The 20,994-nt window shown below is 46.6% G+C and overlaps 1 protein-coding gene across 3 annotated transcripts; it reads left to right on the top strand.

Moving 5' to 3' along the window:
- The first annotated feature begins 2,404 nt into the window (after positions 1-2,404).
- FAM241B (family with sequence similarity 241 member B) lies at positions 2,405-11,032 on the top strand. Of its 3 annotated transcripts, none has more exons than XM_045025950.1 (4): positions 2,405-2,734; positions 4,356-4,483; positions 6,784-6,972; positions 9,692-11,032. In XM_045025950.1, the coding sequence occupies exons 2-4, from the start codon at positions 4,391-4,393 to the stop codon at positions 9,767-9,769; spliced, it is 360 nt and encodes a 119-aa protein (XP_044881885.1). In that variant the 5' UTR covers positions 2,405-2,734; positions 4,356-4,390; the 3' UTR covers positions 9,770-11,032. The 3 variants fall into 3 exon arrangements, with proteins under 3 accessions (XP_044881885.1, XP_044881887.1, XP_044881886.1); XM_045025952.1 differs by having other exon boundaries at positions 2,409-2,734; positions 9,813-11,032; XM_045025951.1 differs by lacking the exon at positions 9,692-11,032 and having other exon boundaries at positions 2,413-2,734; positions 6,784-7,087.
- Positions 11,033-20,994: the final 9,962 nt, after the last annotated feature.

Below are 20,994 nucleotides of genomic sequence, written 5' to 3' on the forward strand. Positions count from 1 at the left end.
GACTAAATATGATCACATTAAACTCCTAGAAAGTTGCCAGCATGGTTTATCTGGCCAATGTAGACAGAACCTGGGATATGTGTGTGGCCTGTAGCACAAACAGACATTGCACACTTTATCCTTCAGATACTTGGAGCTGGAGAGATTGATTTTAAAGCCAAACCCAAAGGGATTTCCAGGAGTCAGAGGGCATCTGCAACATTCAGTTCAGTTTTAAAAGTATGTGAAATGTGTGGGCTAAAGGGTTTGACAGTGTCTCTTTAAGGATTTCTTTATTTCTGAAGGAGTGGGGGGAGGGGATTAATGTTGTGGTCCTAAACTCTCAACCAGCTTTCCCCACTTCCTTTTTGTTTTTTATCTATTAGAAAAGAAGGCAGCAATCTGTTAAACTCCATCACTAGAGCTCACAATGGAGACCCCCCCAACGAAGAAGGTCTATCTTTGTGAGTGTCCATCTTGGATGCTTTGCTTCCCCATGGAGGTGCAAGCAATGGGAGACCAGAGGAGATAAATAGGGTCATCACCCTGTCTCTCTGTCCATGTTACATGGTCCCGCCAGTTGATTTCAACTAAGATTATGCCAAAGGTCTAATTAGATCCAGACTGACGAAATATAACCCATCCTTATGTCAATAAACATGTCCCATTTAAAGCTTTCTGATCTTGAAAATGAACTGTTACTGTGAACTCTACACAGGGTAATTTGGACTGAGGAGAAATGGAGTGCCTCTACAAAGCAAAATTTGTTATGTCAGGGGACCTGACTGTGTCAGAACCAGGTAATACCCTCATGGTGTTATAAAGCAGTATATTCCTGTCTAGAGAGAACTAACCATGTTACTAAACTGTTTCAGAGTAGCAGCCATGTTAGTCTGTATCCGCAAAAAGAACAGGAGTACTTGTGACCTTAGAGATTAACAAATTTATTTAAGCATAAGCTTTCGTGGGCTACAGCCCACTTCATCTGATGCATAGAATATGTTCCATTCTATGCGTCCGATGAAGTGGGCTGTAGCCCACGAAAGCTTATGCTCAAATAAATTTGTTAATCTCTAAGGTCACAAGTACTCCTGTTCTTTTTACTAAACTGTGTTACAGTCCTGGAATTTACAAGTCTAGAGCAGCCTAAGCCTAGTCTGAATCCAGGAACTGAACTGCTGCCTATTGTTAGCGAGGATTCACAAATCAGTCTCTATGCTAAACCTAGCGAGCTCCCACAAACTGCTACCAAACTTTACTCCAGCCTAGGTTAACAGTCATCCCAAACCATATACTAGCCTGCCATTGCCTACAAATTAGCTCTAAACTAGTCTCAGTGTTAACCATAGCCAGGGGCGGCCCCAGCACGCCAAGCATGTGCTTGCGGCATGCCGTGGGGGGCGCTCGCCGGTCCCCGGGAGGGCGGCTGGCGGCTCTGGCAGACCTCTCGCAGGCGTCCCTGCGGAGGTTCCGCTGGTCCCGCGGGTTCGGTGGAGCATCCGCAGGCACGTCTGCGGGAGGTCCACCGGAGCCGCGGGACCGGCGACCGGCAGAGCACCCCCCGCAGCGTGCTGCCGTGCTTGGGGCTGCGAAATGGCTAGAGCCGCCCCTGACCATAGCTTGGTCCCAGATACTTGTGCCAGATCTCACACTCACCTGAGCACCCCCACTCCCAACTTTAAACCAGTCACAAGCCCTGCCCTAGTTTAAGCCTACAAGCTGGTCCCCAATTGGCCCTGAATTCAATCCCATACCATCTCCACCCCATGAATTTGTCCCAGTTTGAGGCACTTTAACTGCCCGGCAAACCTGGCTTGTGGGATAGCTTTGTGAAAGTCAGGACAGTCCTAGAGATTTGGAGACAAGTGGTCAGAGTTTCAGATTTCTGATAGGCTGTAGCCTGGGCACTGGGACACTTTTAAAAGTGGGAGCGCTGAAAGCCAGCTCCCTTACCCCTGTCTGCGCCCCCCCCCCCCACGCCAGCTGGGGCCGGGAGCAGTGTCGGCTCTCGGAGAGGTCGGACAGAGGTAAGGGGGCAAAGACTGGGGGCGGGCACGGGGCCAGGAGCGGAGCCCAGGAGCGGGGGGCGGGGGCTGGGTGCAGGGCCTCGGATACGGGGCCAGTGGCCGGGGCCAGCGCCCCAAGAGCAGAGCTCTAGGCGCGGGGCCCCGAATACAGGGCCAGCGGCCGGGAAGCGGGGCCCTGGCGCGGAGCCGCAAGCACGGGGCCAGCGGCCGGGGAGCAGGACTGGCAGCCGGGACCCAAGCCCCAGGCTGGGGCGTGGAGGCCTGGGCGCTGGGCCAGTAGCCCCGCGTAAAACCTGGGGGTGCTGCAGCACCTCCCGCACCCCTAGTTTCCACGCCACGCCTATGCCTGGGGCGCATTGCCCCATATTCCCTTCTCTTTGTGCCGGGGGCACTCGCCATGCCTAGATTTCAGATGCATCAGGATGATCAGAGTCATGGTGTGAAGGAACATGCAGGCCAAGGGAGAGGAGTGTAGCATAAATACTGTGCAGAGAGAGGGGCTGACTGCAAGAAAAGCTCTAAATCTGCACAGCCAGTTCAGAGACCTGTAGTTTACTGTGGAGCCTGAAGAGGGGTTTGCTCAGCGCTGGAGAGCCTTGGCTAGAACAGAAACTGCCTGCTCACCCACCTCGCTCAACTAACTTCCTGTGATGTCAGCCTGGAGGAAGTAGCAGTTTGGATACAAGTCAGTCAGACTGTATGAAGTAAACAGAGAGCGAATCAACGAGGTGAGTATGCTATTTCTGACAGTTTTCCTCGGTAATCTGCTCGGGAAGCAGTACAGCCTCTTCTGCTTTCCCTTCTCCTCCCACCACCCTCAGATCGGCTTCTTGTAAAATTTCAGAATTATGTCAAGAAATGTAAGGCAAAGAGTAAGAGTTTCTAAGTACCGTGCAGAATAAGACAGGCAGCTTGGATAGTGTAGTGTTCCTGCTCAGGCTAATTTAAGCCATGTACCTGACCCAGAGGAATCTGTTAGTGCTGTGCCTCTACTTTCCCAGCACATGTGGTATGATCAGCATGTTCATGTGTCTGTGCATCTATCAGCCCTCCTGGGAATGGGAGAGACTGGCCTTCAGATTCATATGACAAACTGGGTTGCAGGCCATTTTGAGCCGTAGAGGGGAAACACACTGCTAGCTGACTCTTCGAAAGGGATGGTCCCATGCATTGTGCATAGGGCACAGGTAAGGCATAGCTGCTATGTTGGCTCTTGCTTATCCCCGGGCACTGGATGGAAGGTTCTAACAATCCCTTTAAAAAAAAAAAAAGAAAAAACATCAGTTTGCATTATAGGCAGAGGTTCAGGTCAATTCCAGTTTCCACCCCTGCTTTGAGCATTGGTAGTTCTAATAGCCTGGAAACCAGAAATGCCAAGTCTTAGAAACTATATCCCTGGGATAGATGTGTTGTGGTGGTCAGTTTTTTGGCTGTTATAGATTTGACTGGTCATACCAGTTTTTAATTCTTACCAGCAGAAACATGTGTTTGTTAAATTGCAGCACAAAATATTCTTCTGTGCAGAGCCCGCCTGCCTGTTTTTCCTAAGGTTCTGCTTCTTAGAGATTTGCTATTACAAGAGGGAAAACCTTATTTTAGAACCTTTTTTTAACTTGTAAAACAGCCGACTTTATTGCCATTTCTAAAATAATGTTCATATGACACTTTCAAAGGTAATTTTTGACAGCTTTTCAAAAATATCATTCTCTGGGGATTCCATAGCCATGAAAAAGTATCTTTTTCATTTTCTATCAGTGGGATTTTTGCTGTGTCCATAAAAAAATACATTTATAGTGTGGGTAAGTAATAGCTAAAACGAGAGGGATAGACACACTTGTATCTTCCCATTCCCGAAGAGGCTAGATTGTGGTATTTACATCACTACCTTTGGTATGGTGTAATGTGGAGCTGCATCACACCAGGATGTATGCTGGGGAGAAGGTGCCATGATGTCTCTGAGCTTCTCTGTGGGCACATTCCTTAAGATGGAGCAGATTTCACCCCTGTTGCACAGGCCCTCCTCTGCAGGCTGGTGAAGAATGTGGGTTGCACCAGGACCCCCTACCTGCTCCCTACTCCTCCCAACCCCTTGTTTTCTGTCTTTGCTCCCTGGTAGGCAGCAGGAGTGAACAGTTCCCACACTCCCCAGAGGCCTCTTGTGGGAGGCCCTTATATAGTCGTGCAAAGAGTGGGGGAAACTTCTTGCATGTCCCTCCTTGACTGCACTCACAAATATGGCCCAAGATGTTTAACTGGTTCCCCCTGAGCCTCTCTTCCCTCCTGGTTCAGTCTGAAATAGCTAATAATGCTCAGAGGGGAACTACAGGTCCTTTCTCCTGTGTGTTACAGGTGTGACAGGGTGGGTATATTGCGTGACCCCAAGGATGGTCCGGATTTTGGCCAACGGAGATATTGTACAGGATGATGACCCCCGGGTGAGAGCAAATGCTCAGCACAGGGAGAACACCTCTCGGCAGGTAATGAAACAAAGAAATGTGAAAAAGTTCAGCGTATTTTTGTAATTGCTTAGATATTTTGCTCAAGGAAATGGATGTGCATTATGATTTATATCTTCAATGGATGCTTCATAATTAACATTCCCTTTAAGCTGCGTGCATGCGCGGCTGCACAGCAGCATGGTACCTACAGCACACCTCATGTGGCTGGAAGTGTGGCTGACAGCTGGGCCCTCCTTCCAGAACCTGCAGCAGCTCCTATTTTGTGCCATGGCAAACCTCAAGCCAGCAGGGTGTGCGTGTGCGTGTGCGTGTGTACACTTGGTCCTGCTAGTGAAGGCAGGGGGCTGCACTTGATGACCTTTCGAGGTCCCTTCCAGTTCTAGGAGATAGGTATATCTCTAATTATTATTATTATTATTATTATTTAGGTAGGGCAGGGGGGTGGCTGTTTATGGAGCCGGCTGTGGAGAGGCTGGTCCCTGCCACTGGGAGCAGCCTCCAAGGGCTACCAGTGCGGAAATGAGCCTGGCCTGGCAGGGAGCTTGGCATGCAGGGAAGGGGAGACTGTGCTGCCACCGCTGCTGAGGCAGGAGTGCCTGGTCCGTGCTCCTGCCCACTCTGGGCTGCAATCGCAACTCCCTCCCAGGCACCCCAGTTTGGGAGACAGGGTCTTTTGGGAGGGTATGGTAGGGGGCTTCCTCAAGGGCTAAGGCTCCTGGGAAAGGATGGGTGTAGAAGCTTATGTTAGGATAGATGGGGGCTCCTGGTTTCCTAACTGTGTGTGTTTTTTAACTCTAAAAATCTTGAAAGTTAATGGGTACTCAGCCACTGCTATGTATGCCTGTGTGTCACAGATGCATGTGTATTACTAACGTGTTGTTTTAAAAATCCCTTACACTGTTCAATGCAATATAGTGTAAAATGATTTTTTTTAAAAAAAGTCTCTGATTGCTACAAAAATGTAGCTCTCACTGGAGTTTGAAACCCGCTCAGAGCAAAGAAAATATAGAGGGAACATTGCTCATAATGTTCTGTCCAGAGAGCTAGGCAAGACAGAGTTGGGAGAAGCAGCATTCCACATTTTACTGCAAAATACTGGAAGAATCATTGGGGTAGGCAGGGGAAATGAGGACTGCTTGTGTGGGTGCAGAATTTGGGTAGGAATCTGAGTTCACATTAAGGGCCCCACCACCCCTGACCAAGGAAAAACACACAGGAGGGGAAAAGATGCTGCAAATCATGGTGCGCTGTGACTGCAGCGCTCTGTAATGTGGGCATGTTGTCCTGGAGAATGGAATGACTGTTGGGGCCAGGGATCTGCAGGAAACATAGGTTTAAGTTCTCTAATTCCCAGACATCGGTTCAGGGCCAGTTCCAGGCATGGGTGATCATGGCAGTTACCTTGGACGCCAACTTCCAGAGGGCACAATACTGCTGTGCTGCTCTTTTCTGTTTGTTTGTGTTTTGTTTGGCTGCTCTGGGGGTGCAGAAAATGTCTTTCATCCTGGCCAACAAAATGCCCATGGCCATTCCTGCATTGGTTGTCCCTCTGCCAGCCCTCCTGGAACCAGCAACATGGCAGCCTGGCTGTGTGGGAGTCTTATTTCTGTCAGCTGTCCTACTGAAGTGGTGCATTGTAAGTCCCTTTGTCGGCAGTTGATAATGTGCTGGAGGAGCAAATGCTGGTTTGAACAGCATTGGCTCCAGCTTGGATTTCAGAAATCTGGTAGTAGTTAGAGGAGCACGATCCTTGGCTCCACCCCCTTCTCTCCTGGCACACCTTCCCCCTCCTCCAGTCCCATAAATCCCTGGCCACGCAGAGTTTGGAAGGGCTTCAGGTTCTCAGGGAAGGAGCTGCTGTTCCCAGCTGTTTCCACCTGGCTGGGTTCCCCTACACTTGTGTAAGTGGGTCTGGCCCCAAAGGATTTACATACAGGGTGGGTGGGTGAAATTCTGTACTGTGAGGTGTAGCCCAAAAGATGCAGTCCCTGTAATTATTCTAATGTACCCTACTCTCCATTCCTCTCTCCCCGCAATTTCAACTTCAGTTTAGAGCGTAAAAGCCAAGCGGATCGTAAGAAATGTTTGTGAGAGCCAGGGCAGTCAGTTGTGGTGCCTGCCCTCTGCCGCATTGTCTCTGTCTGTGACCACGGGATGATATTTTACTCTGAATTAAATAAATAGGAACATTTCTGAGATTTTTGCCTTGTTCTTTCCTTCAGCTCCCACCCCTTCTGTCTTCTTTCCTTCAGCTCCCACCCCTTCTATGAGTCTGATTCAGCAGGCTGAATTCCTTCTCTCTCTTGTTATGTTTGCAGGAGTTTTTCAACGTGGCGCCTAATGCAGGCCATGCTCCACCGCAGCAGCAGGCTGCCAGGCCTGGGGGGCGCTCTCCGTTTTCGGAACTGAACCAGCAGCTAGTGAACATGGGATTCCCCCTCTGGAACCTCGGTAACCAGGTGGTGGAGCCAGTGATGTCCATCCTGCTGCTTTTCCTCCTCATGATGGTGGGCGTGCGTGGCCTCCTGTTGGTGGGCCTTATCTACGTGGTCTCACACCTGAGCCAGCGGTGACAGTGCCCTCACACTGGCCACCACTGGTGTGTGCGTGTGCGTGTGCGTGTGCGTGCATTGGCCTGCTAAACCCAGGGTTGTGAGTTCAATGCTTATGGGGGCCACTTAGGGATCTGGGGCAAAAATCAGTACTTGGTCCTGCTAGTCAAGGCAGGGGGCTGGACTTGATGACCTTTCAAGGTCCCTTCCAAGTCTAGGAGATAGGTATATCTCCAATTATTAATTATTTTTTTAATTAAAAGTATCTGTGTGTAGCGTTCAAGGGGAACTGAAGTGTGGAGTTGGGATGCACAAGGGCACAATCCCCAGGTGTAGCATTTTTTCTCACATTAAGCTGCTCCTTTCTGAGCGTTGCCCAAGTGAGGCTTGGCTTGCCCAGGAGCTTCAGCCGTCGGCTAGAGAGGCCATGCCAGAAGCCCAAACTTTGGTGCAGCTATAGAAAGGGTCTGGCATGTCATGTTGTGTCATCCAGCACTTATCAGGTACAGTGCCTAGACCTGAGGGGAACTGAAGTGGGAGCTTAATTTTCATCTGCAGGTGTGAAGGGCAGTAGGGATCTCCGAGGCATAATAAAACAAACATGCATGAATGTGAGACAATTTGAAAACGGCCTGCAGAAGGCGGGGTTTGCTTTGTAATTACTAGTCTGATCTTAGAGGTGTATTGGAAGGGAAGTTTAAATTAAAAGAAGAGATATTGACGGGCTTGAGCTGACAGCACAGTATATGCTACATCTTAAACATATAGGATTGGAGGGTGGTTATAAGGGGCTGAAGGGGGACATTAAAATAGAAAGTGGGGAGACCAGAAAGGAGTTTGAAGAAGATTAAAACAGGGAAGAAGAAAAGTGTCTGTAAAACAGGTGATGTCACCTGTGCTTTTGTCTTGCCTGGGTTGTCTGGGATATTTGTGTTTGAACAAGAACTTGCTCTGGGATGTTGTCACTGTGGGTGATACCTTATCCCTGCTGCAATAGGAATGATTCCAACATTGAGTAGCTGAGGAAGTTGGGCTTGGAAATGTGTGGATGGAGGAACCGATTTTTAAACAATACAGTCCTTGATAATTTGCAGAAGTGGAAATGAAACATATCTGCTAAAAACACATTGGAGAGGGGTTGTATTAGGTGTGGTGTGTTTTAAAGCTTTCTTCAATCCCTCTTTAAGGCCGGGAAGCCTAAGAACTTTCACCTTGATGAGCTGAGAATCAGTGAGCAATATCTCTCCTGTGTCTTATAAATAGGATTGGGCCTCAGCAAAAACAGCAAATCCAGACTTTCGAGGAAGTTCACATCCCGATCTGGATCCATGCTTCAGGCCTGTCACTATAGTGGGCCAAAACAGACCACAGAATTTAAATTACCCCGCCGCTCCCCCACAATTTTGTGAAAGTTTGGATTCAGGTCCAAATACAGATCTGAATTGTGATTTGGGACCATATTGGCTTATAACAGCTTTACTGTGTGTGTGCATATGCGTGTGCGTGTGTGTGTGTTGGGGTGGAGAAGCCTTACTGAACACTCGTGTAGCGTGCATGGACAAAGTGGTTCTTGTTTTTGTTCAATAAACGGAGTGAAGGAAATTGTGCATCACAAATTGACTGTAAATTTTTGCCTTCCCCAGTGGAGTATAAAAATGCCAAGAGCAACACCTCAAATTCTCCTCTGGTTCCTGTGATAACGAGAACCTTCTGCTAAAACAACAAGGAGAAAAAAACCTGTAACATGATGTTTTATTATAAAATTGAAATTGTTCTGTGACGGTAGTACATAAATATCTTTCCAAACTGCCTGTTCTCTGAATTTCTTGCTGTTCTTGGGCCTGTGGTGAGCATGCCAGAGCCAGTGAAAGTCAGTGATAGCTCCCCAAGCAGGGCCCCCACAAATCCCAAGTGCTGGAAAGTTTGGGAAGACACAGCTATGGTTTTAACTGGTGTATTGATTAAATACAACCCTACAAATGAACTGACTAGCTCAGGGGATTGGAATAGCAAGGCTGTCACTCAGATGGTGTCTAAGAGTCTCACAGATAAAGAGCTGAGCCTGAATCTCACTGAGACTGCCCAGTGTCCCTCACTGAGACTGCCCAGCTTTGTGGGGTGGTGCACTATCATCAGGTTGTATTGCATTGTGCTGATGTTTTGGCAGGCTGCTTTGCTTAGGCTGAAGTTCTCAGTCACCCCTTCTAAAACTGAAGCCATCTTTAACTGCAGAGCTCTGGCATTAACTGAAATTTGTTACCTTCTGATGGTCATTTGGTGCCCTATATAAAATGATGTGATGATCTCAGCTCAGTTCCTGATGAACAGCTGTCGAACTTCATAGTAACTGGCACTTATGCTGAGAGTTTCAGCATAGAGATCAAGGACTGAATGGCATTCTGGGACTGAACCATGCACCCCTGGAGGGAATCCCTCCAAAGACAACCTGAGGAATATTGGCAGGTTAGTGCTGGGGTGCGGGGTTTACATGGAAAGTGAGCTAATTGGGGAAGCCAAGTCATTACATCGTGTAGAGATGGCAGGGGCTGACTGGCTTCCTGTACCCCCCTCGAACCCAAGTCAGTCTCCCCAGTGGAAAACCAGGATAGGGGACTGATCCCATGGGTTTCCGTGGGGTTTCTTCCTGTCTGCATCACCAGCTTTTCCTCCACAGGGAGGCAGAGCATCTGAGAGGGACTCTGACAGAGATGGGGCTTCAACGCTGGGGGCCCCCCATTGTGAGCTCGAGTGACGGAACTAATCCTGTTAGTAAATCGTTCCTGCTCTTTCCACAGAAGAGAAGCTCCTTGTGAAAAGAAACAATAAGGGTGAGCATAAGGGATTTGGGTGCTTCTACAACGGACGTGTTAATCACCAGACCTAATCTCCTAAACGACTGTGTTCCCGTGTCAGGTTGAATTTGAAGCCTGGATGCTCAGAGTGAGTTTGAGGGCTAGTGCAGTAGGCTCCAGTCAGGCAGGAACTTAATGTATCCTAAAAACTGATTAATTGAAATGAATTAAACCCTGTTAATACCTTCTCCAGCCTGGTTCTTTTGTTACTATTCCATACCAGCTTCAGTCCTAAACTTCTCACAATACTAGGCTGCTATGTCATTTTTAACTTAAGGTAATTTGTCTCCTATACCTCAACAGGCATGAAAGTTGCGTTGCTGCTGAGGATGCTGTGTTTTGTAACCTGGACATGTATCCGTCCCCAGCATCCCAGAATTACGTTAAGGTATACTATGCTAGTGGAGGTACTGTCCGTTTTAACCAGGCTATTCTCTGCATTCCAAGGTCTCAATCAAGTGCTACGAAACATTATGTGTTGATGTTATTTAGTGAACCATATTGCACATTAGCACAGTTTTAAGAGATATTGGGCTTGTAGCAGGCAGATTAATGAGTCACAATTTTGTGATAATTTACATGGGTAAGCATTTGTGAAAGACAAGAGGCAAGCTCCTAGCCCAAGGTCAGAGCTTCTTAACACCTTCAACAGAAGAAAAAGGCCATGACTTACATTGGCTTGCATTTGTACAAAATCAGTAGAGAAATATCTTTTAGGATCTTTCAATGTTGGAGATTTATTTTGATTCATATAGAGTACAGTAACAAAGGGGTTGTTGGCCATGCCAGTCTTAAATCCTGGAAAACACCCTTTCTAAGACTAGGTGAGTGGATGATGGTGAATGTGCATGCCAGGGGAATGTGTCTGTGTATTTGTGTGTGTGTGTGTGTTTAAGCACACGTCGAGTATGTGTCTCAGGCACACATGTCTTACAGGATTGTATTCATGCATGCCTAATATGTGCTAATTTTACATGTCTTCTGCAGGGTCACTTAGCTATTTCCCATATGTGGATGTATATCAGTCATGCATGTCTTTGCTTGTGCTGGCCAGACACACATGCCTTCATGTTGGAGCTCTCGGCACCAATTTCGAACGTATTAATATAATTAATTAACATGCAATTAATTAGTTGATTGATTAACATAACTCTGTTAAGCTTTGACTCTAAGTAGACCTGAAACACTCAGGGGAGAGGTGGGAGGGTTTTGACTGGAATTTTGGAATTTCCACCTTTCTCACATAAGGGCTCCTTTTCTGCTGGATCTTTTAGCTGAGATTTCTCTTTTGGGGTGTTCTTATAAACACATTCATTCAGCCATGGCCTTCAGCTTCCCAGCCACTCTGTGTAGTTCGGAGGGTTGCTATTTCTCAGATGGTTAAGGGATGGGCTGAGAAGCGTAATGGATGTGGGTAACAGAGGAAGCAAGCCAGCCCTGTGGGACGGGAGCTGCACTTACAGAGCAGCGTGGGGTATTGTCAGAGAAGCCTCCAGTTGCAGCTGCCTGCTGCAGTGTGAATAGTTTCACAGCTCACCGAAGAGACGACTGAATTTAATTCAAGATGAATGGGCACCTCCCCAATATAGATGACATTTTCATTGCAAACTAACAAAGGGAGAAATCCAATTACATCACAAAGGGGCTCCCTAATAGGCCATGCAGCCTGTGTGTGTGGTGGGGCTAGAGGCTTCTGCTCCACAACAATCCGTTGCAGAGGGAAGCCATGCAAGCCATCCATCAGCCACACAAAGCAGGGGGAGAGAAACACTCACCCAACCTTTTTGTGTGTGGGACTAAAAGAGCATCATTCGAAAGTCCAAGAGACACAGAGATTGAGTGAGCAGCCTTTAGCGGGGAAGGGGTTTAGAGCGTCCTTTCCAACCAAGCAGTTCATGTGCGTGCAAGTGTGTTTACATTTTAAACCCTGTTTTGTGAGTCCTTAAATGTGGGGTTCAGGAATCAAGGCTTTAAAACTCTCCCCCACCCTTTTGCTCTTAAGTTTCTTCCCTCCCTTCTCTCTCTCTCAATCGAGCAACTGGAATCCTGGTGTCAGCAGCCAGGACTGAACTGAAGTCCAAGGAGCTGCATCTGTTTATGCCATGGTTGCATTTGGTCTTTTGTTTCTTTCCTCTCCTTCCTTCACTCTTTCCCCCCCTTTTTCCCTTTCAGTCTTCCTGAGAATCTCTCATTTATGCTATTTTATTTGAGATGTTATACTGCACCCATCACCCTCTTATATACCCCCCTCCTCTCCTGTCCCCCAACCTTGCAACAAAATCCATAAATCCTCATTCAGTTTTTGTTAGCAGATAAAAAATACCTCGTACTAGGTCACTGAAATAAAAGGGTGAATGCAACTTGAGAGAGAGAGGGGAAGTCTGGTTGTTGCAGACTCTAATTGCAACACCTGTAACCTGCTTTTGTCCACAGGTAATGAAAGACTTTACATGCATCTTGGAAGTTGATTGGTATGTAAAGTCCCAGGATAAAAACAAGAATTTTTCTATGAGCTGGGGACATATCAGCTGGAAGCGACAGAGGAGGAGAAAGACTTGGGTGTATTGGTTGACCACAGGATGACTATGAGCCACCAATGTGATGCGGCTGTGAAAAAGGCTAATGCAGTCCTAGGATGCATTAGGTGAAGTATTTCCAGCAGAAGGAGGGAAGTGTTATTACCGTTATACAAAGCACTAATGAGACCCCATCTGGAATATTGTGTGCAGTTTTGGTCTCCCATGTTTAAGAAAGATGAATTCAAACTGGAAAAGGTGCAGAGAAGGGCTACTAGGATGATAAGAGAAATGGAAAGCCTACCTTATGAGTGGAGATTCAAGGGGCTTGTCTTGTTTAGTGTGAACAAATGAAGGTGGAAGGTAGACATGATTGCTCTCTATGCATACATCAGAGGGATAAATACCAGGCAGGGAGAGGAGTTATTTAAGTTAAGCAGCACAAGAACAAATGGATATAAACTGGTCATCAACAAGTTTAGGCTTGAAATCAGATGAAGGTTTCTAACCATCAGAGGAGTGAAGTTCTGGAACAGCTTTCTAAGGGGAGCAATGAGGACAACAAAACCTAACTGGCTTCAAGACTGAGCTTGATAAGTTTATGGAGAGGATGGTATGATGAGACCGCCTACAATGGCATGTGGCCCATCTGCGACTGCTAGTAGCAAATATCCACAATGGCTGGTGATGGGCACTAAATTGGGAGGGCTCTGAGTCACTACAGTGAATTCTTTCCCAGGTGTCTGGCTGGTGGGTCTTGACAACATGCTCATGGTCCAACCGATCTCCATAATTGGGGTCAGGAAGGAATTTCCCCTCAGGTAGAGACCCTATGTCTTTCTTTTACCTTCCTCTACAGCATGGGGCACAGGTCACTAGCAGGTTTAAACTAGAGTAAATAGTAGAGTAAATTCTCAGTAACTTGAAGTCTTTAGATCATGAGTTGAGGATTTCAGTAGCTCAGCCAGAGGTTGTGGGTCTATTACAGGAATGGGTGGGTGAGGTTTTGTGGCCTGCAATGTGCAGGAGGTCAGACTAGATGATCACGATGGTCCTTTCTTAAAGTCTATGAGGATATGTCAGATCGAACACGCCTAGGTAGAAGCATTTTTTTTCTCTTTAATAAACAAAAAGGGAAAATTTGCTGCTCATAGAAGTGAGGGACAAAGCTTAGTGCAGTAGGTATTGTGCAAGCTTACCCTGCCCTCAATTCTTGCCAATGCATCTCAGTCCTTACCTCCAATGACTTCTTCTATTGTAAACCTGAGCACAGATTGCCAATCCTACTGAGTGGTGTAATGAGGTTTTGTCAAAACAGAATCATTTGCTATAGGGCGTGGATTTGATGATTTCCCTCTGAACATCATTAAATTAAAATATTAAAATTAAATAAAAGCATTAAAATAGGAGTATTAAAAATCACTGGAGATCTGTGGATTTTCCACAGAACTCTTTAAAATCGTTGGCCTTCTGGATGCATAGGGATGGTTAAATTGGGGACACCTTTGGCTTGAGCCTAGTAGAAGGATAGTGGAAACCAGAACTGGATATGAGTGGAGAAGAGATGGGGAAATCAGCATTCTTCTCTCTGGATTTGGGACAGATCTGACTACACAATCCAGATCCAGTTCAGATGCTTCCTGTAAAATCAAACAGTGAATTTTTGGTTAGTGTTTTGATACCTAGCACCAGTTCTGAATCTGTGCCATGTGAAATGCTATGTGAGTTACAGATCTAGTCCACCCTCTTTTTCCAAAAATCCTCCAAGAGAAAGGGTAACATTTTCAAAAGCTCCTAAGTGACTTAGAAGCCTTAATCCCATTGACTTTCAGTGAGTGTTAGACCCCTAAGTGCCCAAGTAATTTTGGAAAACAGAATTCAGTCTCCTAAGTCACTTAGGCACTTTTGAAAATTTACCCAGGGTGTATCAGATTGTAAATCGATACTGCACTTGCTCACTCACCAGGCCAGAAAGGAATGCAGAGAAAATGGAAATGAAAAAATCTGGTTCTGACTTGATTCTGGCCATGGGAGATGGGCACAGAGTGGTCACATGACTTTGGTAACCAGGGAGAAAAGGAGCACTCCTGAGCCACTTCTTCTTTGTGGGTCAAAAGTCAGGGAAAGAGAAACAGAACAGTAAGGACTGAGGCCCAGATCCTCAAAGGGATTTAGGGGCCTAACTACCTCTCTGGGGAGAAGATGAGAGAACAAACACCACATGACTGATGTGTAGTCACATTGCTTAGCATACTTCTGGAAGGCACTCAGCAACTATGGTGATAGGGTTGCCAGCAGAAATATGGGGCAGACCTCAGATGTTCCCAGTCTTGACTTGAGCCTCTGGGGGAGAGTCCTTTCTCTGCCCCTTTCCTTGCAAGGGGTTCTCTCTCTTCAGAACCCAGGCCTGTGGTGCCTGTTCAGGTTCTGTGTGGGTGCTGGGAGTTGAGTCGGAGGCGGACGTTGATGGTCTCCGCCTGCAGCAGTGCTGTGCACTGCCAAGGATCAGGGCTGAAAGAAGAGGTGTGGCCTGGAGGAAGACAGCCATTGAAGGAGGCTTCGCTGCTACCACCAGGGGCATCATTAAAGATTTCAACGGGAGGGGGAACTTTCAGAGGAGCTGCCAGGCCAAATTTGAGTGGCATTGCCATCCTGCGTGCCAGGTCAAGTTGCCAACTTTACAAAGTGAAGTGCCAGAGCACAGCTCCGTCCTGGATTTCAGACTCCAGCATGATTACCCAGACTGCTCCAGCAGCACTACACTCTTGGTTGGAATGTGGGATACAAGGCGTCCCACCCTGATTTAGTATGGAACAGGCAATTTTTATTTAAATAAGGGACATCCATTGTAATATGGGACTTGGCAACCCTATATGAGCGCAATATAAGAACCTATATATACTAGAACAGAACTCTCACTGATTTCTGATTCACTGTCCTTTGGAGCATGATGAACGTGTGATGGGATGGCTGGCAGGAAACATTGAGTCAGAGTGCCACCTGGTGGATCATGGAGATGTCAGTACATTTTATGCAATTTGTTGTATAATTTCAATGAAATAGTTGCAAAAATGTGAGTATTCTGTCCCTTTAAAATAGGTTTTATATAGAGCCGCATCTCCTTCTTCTTATCCCATCAACTGGGATCAAGTTGTTGTGCAAGTATATGCCATCTTTCTCTGTCCAAAGTGGCAGTAAGGTCCATTTCCTTGCCATCATCTTTGATGCAATCCATCCATCCATCACTTCCTCGGTTTTCTTCAGGTCTCTTTCCTACCACGCTATCGTCACCAGGTCCTCTTCAGGTACCTGAACCACTGGAGTTATGTTTCATGGATTTTGTCAGCCACATCTCAGACTTTGCCCTCCATCTTAATACTTTTATTATGACAGCTGTCTCTTAGTGCAACTCCTATTATGGCACAAAGACATCTCAAACACCTATAGGCCTCGAGGCTGCTGTCTCTATTACTCCTGCTTCTGCTCCATAAAGCTTTGCGGGGATCACACTGTTCTATAGATTTGGCTTTTAGTTAGGGTGACCAGACATCAAATGTGAAAAATCGGGACAGGGGATGGGGGGTAATAGGCACCTATATAAGACAAAACCCCAAATATTGAGACATCTGGTCCCCCTACTTTTAGTGACATATGTTGTCATAAACAACCCATGAGATCTTAGTCCACAGTCTTTCAGCATGCTTCAAGCTGGATTGTATCTCACAAGCTCTTGAACTGGTCAGTCTGGTTTAGTCTCACTCATTAGTCTCTATGTTCACTTTCCTTGTGACACCTCTACAGACATGACCTCAGTCCTAGTCATGCTCACTTTCAACCCACTCCAATTTAGTCAGTAATACTACTTGCTTACTGTATCTTCTACACCTTCTTTTGAGGATGCCATATTGCTATGTCATCTGCATATAGGAAGTCTCACTTTTTCCCATTGTGATCTTTCTGCTGACATAGTTGATGAATATGAGACCCAGCTGTGGATTTAGGGCCGACCTCTCATGCAGTCTGATTTTCACTTCAAAGTGAGCCCTATTGCATTGTTACACAGAAATGCTGTGCAATGTAGAGACCATATTAGAATGTATAGAATATATTCCTTCAAAGGAGGGCGGGGAGTGATTTCTTACATTATGGTCTATCGGTAATCTCTTCATCTGTTTGTAATCTAATCTAATTCTAATGCACCTATCCTTTTGTTAGCTGGGCACAAAGAACAAAGTGAACAGAAGCACATTCTCCCTTCCAGAAAGGACACCTATCCTGCACAACTCCATGTTATGAGTTCTTCTATTTCTGTTACTAAGTGGGAGAATTTTATTTTCTCAGGAGAAACACTGCTAAGATAGGCTTTTCTAAGTTGTTGGTCTTTATCAGGCATCTATATGTGACCCTGAAACATGCTCCTCAGCGCTGCACTATTACAGTTACAAACTTGTGCCTAGAACTGGTTGAAGCGAGCAGTGGATATTGTATGATTATTTTTATATCACCAGCCCCTTTCTGGAATGCTCCTGCTAACAAGGATTGCATTACTGGCTCAGATATGAGGTATTAGCAGCTATGTGTGATGGTCCATTGGCTGGGACACTGGCCTAGGAGTTGGGAGACCTGAGTTTTATTCCCTGCTTTGTCACAGACTTTCAGTGTGACTCTTGGCAAGTCACTTAGCATCTCTGTGCCTCAGTTCCCTATCTGTAAAAAAAAAAAAAAAAAAAAGGGATAATAGCACTGCCCTAACTCACAGGGGTGTTATGAGGATAAATACATTAAAGATTGTGAGGTGCTCTGATTCTACCGTGGCCTCTATCAATAGTGTTCATTTAAAGAGGGCTGATGAGCATGCATTGTCCATTTACTACCAATAGGTGGTGCTGGCCTCCCAGCTGCTGACTTGTGTTTGTTCAGCGAAGGCGCAATTTCAGAGGTGACATTCATAAATGAAGCGGAGTGACAAATGGGTCTCTCTTACGATCATACAATCCTCTATAGAATAAGCCTCCCTTGGCTCCTTGGAACCTGCTGTCCAGTGAACAATTAAAATAATTTGTCAACATCCTTCATGCTGTGGTTTCGCTGCTGAAAAGTGATGGTTTATGGCACCAGCAGGATAGGGGTCCAGTGTCAGGCTGTAAGAAGCTTCCATCCTGCTTCAATACCAGTTTAATGTTCGCCTGCTGCCTTGTTTCTGTGACCTGGGCTCCCTGAGGAGCTTCAGTGCATGCCTTCCAGCTACCTCTCTGTGTGGGGCTGAGGCCAAGAGGGGTAAGGTGCTACCGTCTCTCTAAGGGTGTGAGCTGAGCCAGGAGCAGCAGCCTCAGCTTCTTCTTCTGACTGGAGTATGAGCAATGCCCCAACACTAACCTTGCTGATCTCTGTGATGAGGGATGACAGCTGGAAAATGCAGCGCTTTTGGGAGATTCTGCAGGGGCTAAACCACCAAGTTATCACTGAAAAGTAAGACACAGGTTGAACTGTACAGACGGACCTGAGCATGCAGGTCTGAACTTCGCCAAAGATTTTCTCCATTCTTCTCTCTTGTCTTGACATCCATTCTTCTGTGTTTCTTGTGCTCTCTTCCATTTCCCTTGTTTTCTGGGATGAGGCAGTAGGAGACGTCATAAGGTATTTCCATGTCAGCAGAGGTGGAAACTAGGCACAACTGACTGGCCATGAGCCTCAGCCCAAACCTTGAACTGAAACAAACCCAGGCCCAGAGCCTTTTCATGGGAGGTTTCAAAAGGCTTCCTCTCGCACCGATCCTTGCCTCCTTTGGTGAAATCTGGCTGGAGGTCTCAGCATGTCTGGCTGACTCTGCAGGGCTGGCTCCAAATCATTCTTGCATGTGAGGCTGGGGGTGGCATGACAATGAATTACAGGGTTCCTTTGGTCCAGGGCAGCCCTAGTACACTGGATATTTGCATAAAGCAATTGGCCAGAAGAGACAGCAAGACCTGCACCCTTTTTTCCCCTCAATGAACTATCAGCAAGGTCTGCTAAGAGGGTGAGAAGAAGGTGATGGGAAGCAAAGGATAGACTTGGGGAAGGTAAAAGAAACTCATTATATTTAGAGGAAGGATGGAGCTGGATGAGACTTGGAGAATAAAGGAGATAAAAGAGAAGCATCCAAACTGAACAGCATAACTAAATGAGGGTATGTCTACACTACAGCTGGGAGCGTGTTTCCCAGTGCAATAGACAGCCAGGTGGTAGCACTGCTGGAGCTGCTGCACTAAAAGTACCAGTGTGGGTGCAGCGTCTCAGGCTAGCCCCCTGGATACACACACAGGGGTCGGGGTGAGGGCTGAGCCGCTGCCTCTGCTGCTGCAGCCATGCTGCTATTTGCAACACACTAGCTTGAGCAGAGCACATGCATGGCCAGCTATCTGCACTAGGAAGGATGCTCCCAGCTGCTGTGTAAACATACCTATAGAGTGCAACCCCGCTGCGTCAGAGACAGGTCTTACTCTCTTTCTCCAGCATCCTGCACACCAAGGCGGTATAGATAGTAAGAAAGAAATAATTCAATTGTACTTGGAATCCTTCTTTAGTTCACCTATCACCTGTGAAAACAGATGACGCTGTTCTCCTCCATGGTCATCCAAACATCCAGATCACTCTGAACATTATTACTTCCTGCTTATATTATGGATGCACCCAGAGGCACTAGTCAGTATCAAAGCTGCACTGGGCCAGGCAAACACACATGAAGATGAGAGTGTCTGCCCTGTAGAGTTTACATTCTACAAAAATGAGCTGACTATCCTTTAAGGGTCAAGTCAAATTTTCCTTGACCCCTTCATGGTATGGGAGAGACATAAAACACAGTCATTAGTACAGATTGAACCTGATCCCACAAAAACTAAAAGCATCAGCAGCAGAGGGCTGCTTCTGGATGGGACAATGACAATCTTTTTTTCTTTATTCTACACAAATTTTTGTTTGCCTCGTGCTATGGAACGATGAAACTGCCGGAAGAACGATTCTGGACCACTTCCCAATGTCTCCTTAGACCATTTATGAGCTACATGTCACAAGCTGTCAGCATAACCCATGCGGTTTGTGTCCACATCTAATGGCTGGTCCACAAATGATATGAGTCCACTACAGGTACCAGCTAGAGGATACTTGTAGCAGACACTGTAGAGCTGATGCTTTTAGTTTTTGTGGGATCAGGTTCAATCTGTACTAATGACTGCCAATAGCCATTACAGTAATCCAGAATGCAGTACTAATCACACATTTCTCAAGCCAACAGTTTATGCTCCATCAGAGGTGCTGGCCAGATATATGATATTAAAGCTACAGGGCTGGAGTCTCCTACTTATGGCAGTGTAAATCAGCTGTATCTCACCTGAAGTCAGGGGAGTCACACCTGGTAGAACTGGCGTTAACCAGGGGAGAAGCTGGTTCACTGTATCTTCACTGCACAAGTATGATGACTTTGTTAATGTGCAGTAATTTGTAGAGGTTACTCCCCGCCTTTCACTCTTAATGCTCAAGCCACGGCTGTTGTATATGTTGGCATGACAAGACAGAGGTCATGTGATACCCTCTGCCAAGCAGGATGCAGGCTTTATTTGTCATAGTTAATAAGTAATACCAGGAAATGAGAAAGGGAAGCTAACCATAAAGTGGGGTCTCAGTGGGCAATTCAGTGACACAACCGGCCCTTTGTTCTTAGCGTCTCAAGCCATCAGTGCTGTTTCAAGAAGGTAAACACTGTTTCAGTTATCCACCCTCTTCCCAGCACAGTCCTGCAATAAATGAACACCAGAGAGTTTCTCCCAAATGCCTCATCCCCGCCACATCTGCTGATACTAATTGGGATTATTATAGGAAGGCTGTTGTTTTGATGTGGTTTCCATGACAACAGTGCCTCTCTTTTGGCTTGGCTGTCCCCAGCCTGGGCAGGTTGCCGCAGGACCCTCACTTCATGTCTAACTGAGTTGTAGGGTTGCTCTTGGGGAAATTCCTCCTGATACAGATGATATTTTTCCATCAGACCCTAATTATTAGTTGACCTTTGGAGGAGATAATTAAGTATGAAAAATAATGTTATTTTCTTTCCATTGCCCATATGGGTCTCTTGGAAACCCCTTCTTCCTGTACATCATATATTTATTATAGTGACGAATCCCTGACTATTTTGAGCTAGTCCATTCACTATGATATGCCCTGTACTGTATTTTCCATGTATTTAGCCAAATATATATATGTCATCGGTAGCAATGGGTGCATACTGTGAACAAGTATTTACAAATAGTATTATGACTGAAAACCACAAATTAATTTCCCTGGGATTCAAGGGCCAGTCTTTTATCTGCTTGTGGTGGTGTATGCACACCCAGTCTCTGTCGGGGTGGATAGTGGGTGTGCGGACACCATGGTTACAGGCTACCAGACTGTCTGGGGCCTCACCACAATGAGATCCAATAGTCAGAGTCTATACAGTGGCCCCCGGCATTGCCTAGCGGCCAGAGTCCGTACAGTGCCCCCAGGCACAGAGCAGCATGGCCTAGCGTCTGGAGTCCATACAGCACCCCTGGGCACAGGGCAGCGTGGCCTAGCGGCCAGAGTCTGTACAGTGCCCCCGG

This window comes from Mauremys mutica, chromosome 7, assembly GCF_020497125.1.
Source record: "Mauremys mutica isolate MM-2020 ecotype Southern chromosome 7, ASM2049712v1, whole genome shotgun sequence".
Taxonomy (NCBI): Eukaryota; Metazoa; Chordata; order Testudines; family Geoemydidae; genus Mauremys; species Mauremys mutica.